We start from the raw sequence: 1852 nt of genomic DNA on the forward strand, positions 1-1852 counted from the left end.
CCAACATTATTTGGTTCTTCAAAATATCTTCTTTTGTGTTCATACTGGTTTGGAACAAAATGAGAGTGACTAAATGATGACAGAATTATCATTTTTAATTGAACTATTCCTTTAAACACTGAAAATAACAATTTTCTTGCTTGTTGTCTAGTACAAATACCTAAACATTCTTAAAACAAATACATTTACTTAAAAAGCAAAATGACATAAGATATAAAGTCTTGCTGTCTAAAAAATGCATCAAAATGAAGTGAGTTTATGCTTTGAATTAAGTTTATTTTGACCCAGTGACACATATTTGTTCTTATTTGATACATTTTTCAGAAAACAAGACTTTATATTTTTATGCAATTTTGATTTTATGTTGGATTTAGAATGTTTACCTCTTTCTGCTGGAAAACAGGATAGAAATCCTGAAGAAAAAAATCATTTTTTTGCAGAGATACATAACCCACTGATGCCAAAGTAGGGCTGCACAATTAATCGAATTTCTAATCGCGATTACAATTATGAAGCTACAATTACGTAATCGTTCAAAGTCCACTTATGTTATCCTGCATGCTTAAGATGCGTTTTTCTTTCTTTCTACATGTTATCTTAAGGGTTTTTCCATTAGTATAACACTATAATACCATTCATATTCTTACTTTTTTAATAATTGAAAGAAACCAATCCGATGTATAGTTGACATTTGAGGCTTAATACTATAGAAAAGCACTAAAGGTTGTTCAGTTAAGAGTGTTTTCAGCTTGTTTAATTTCATATAAAAATACGGCACGCAGTTGCATCAAACAATGGTATAAACATCATTCAATGTAAATGAATAATCGCAATTACAAGTTCAAGGGAATAATCGATAATTATGATTTCTGTCATAGTCGTGCAGCCCTATGCCAAAGGCACATGTATATTATCGCAGTCATGAAACCTTGTATCGCTGCTGGTCCAGATCGTAAATCTTCTTCAGCGTAACCACGCGAGGAGCGAAGCAGTGTCCGAGTTTAGCCAGATAAACACCGTTCCTCAGCGCCTCCTCCAGCTCAGTGGGAGCAGGTAACTCCTCCTTCAGACACGCCTCCATCCACCTGCAGACAGCAGACACCTTACAGGTGCTTCCACAGCTTCAGTTTAACACTGCAATAACTCATCAACTAATAAATGAGCGGGCAATGGTGTTATTATTGATGATTTGGTTCTGTGCTCTTATATCGTTCCCTTTCTTCACCCAACACAGTCAAACCAAAAATTATACAGACACCAGATATAATTTTTGATATTTTTTTTTACAAGTGGATGCAGGACACTATAGAGTCCTATGTGACATATTATACCCAAAAATTCTTCATACAGTGGACTACCAGTAAAATTTATTTGACACGTTGTTACATACCTTTCTATCAAAGTTACTATTTCCTAAACTATAGCGAATAAACTGATAATGTGAGAGATTTTGAAGGTGTCTGAATACATTTTGGTTTGAGTGTATATCAATCATTTATAACTTTTGGTTTGTACAATCTTCAACTTGGATGTCGTTTGAGTGACAGCACTGAACCCGATGTGGAATAACCCGCTTTTCAATTAAATACTTCAAATAAGTTTTGGTTTCTTTATCTGATTTATTAAACTTATAGCTGTATACAGTTCTCTTGGTGGTCATCTGAGGCCCTTTTGTTTTATTTTATAGAGCACTGATTATCAAAATCATTTCAAAACTGATTGTTAGAACACTTTATGGATGAAAAGACACCAAAAACACAGACACACACACACCTCACAGCAGAGAAACTGACAGCAGAACCTGTGAGTGTGTGTGAGAGTGTGTGTGTGAGAGAGAGAGTGTGTGTGTGAG

General features: G+C 34.5%; 1 protein-coding gene across 1 annotated transcript in view; it reads right to left on the reverse strand.

The window, feature by feature from the left end:
• iqgap3 (IQ motif containing GTPase activating protein 3) overlaps positions 1-1852 on the reverse strand; it is a 32269-nt gene that overhangs the window by 29109 nt on the left and 1308 nt on the right. Inside the window, exon 3 of the mRNA XM_016466885.1 lies at positions 929-1085. Coding sequence (XP_016322371.1) covers positions 929-1085 — 157 coding nt within the window. The remainder of the gene's footprint in view (positions 1-928; positions 1086-1852) is intronic.

This window comes from Sinocyclocheilus anshuiensis, unplaced genomic scaffold, assembly GCF_001515605.1.
Source record: "Sinocyclocheilus anshuiensis isolate Anshui unplaced genomic scaffold, SAMN03320099.WGS_v1.1 scaffold480, whole genome shotgun sequence".
In the NCBI taxonomy this organism is placed as follows: Eukaryota; Metazoa; Chordata; class Actinopteri; order Cypriniformes; family Cyprinidae; genus Sinocyclocheilus; species Sinocyclocheilus anshuiensis.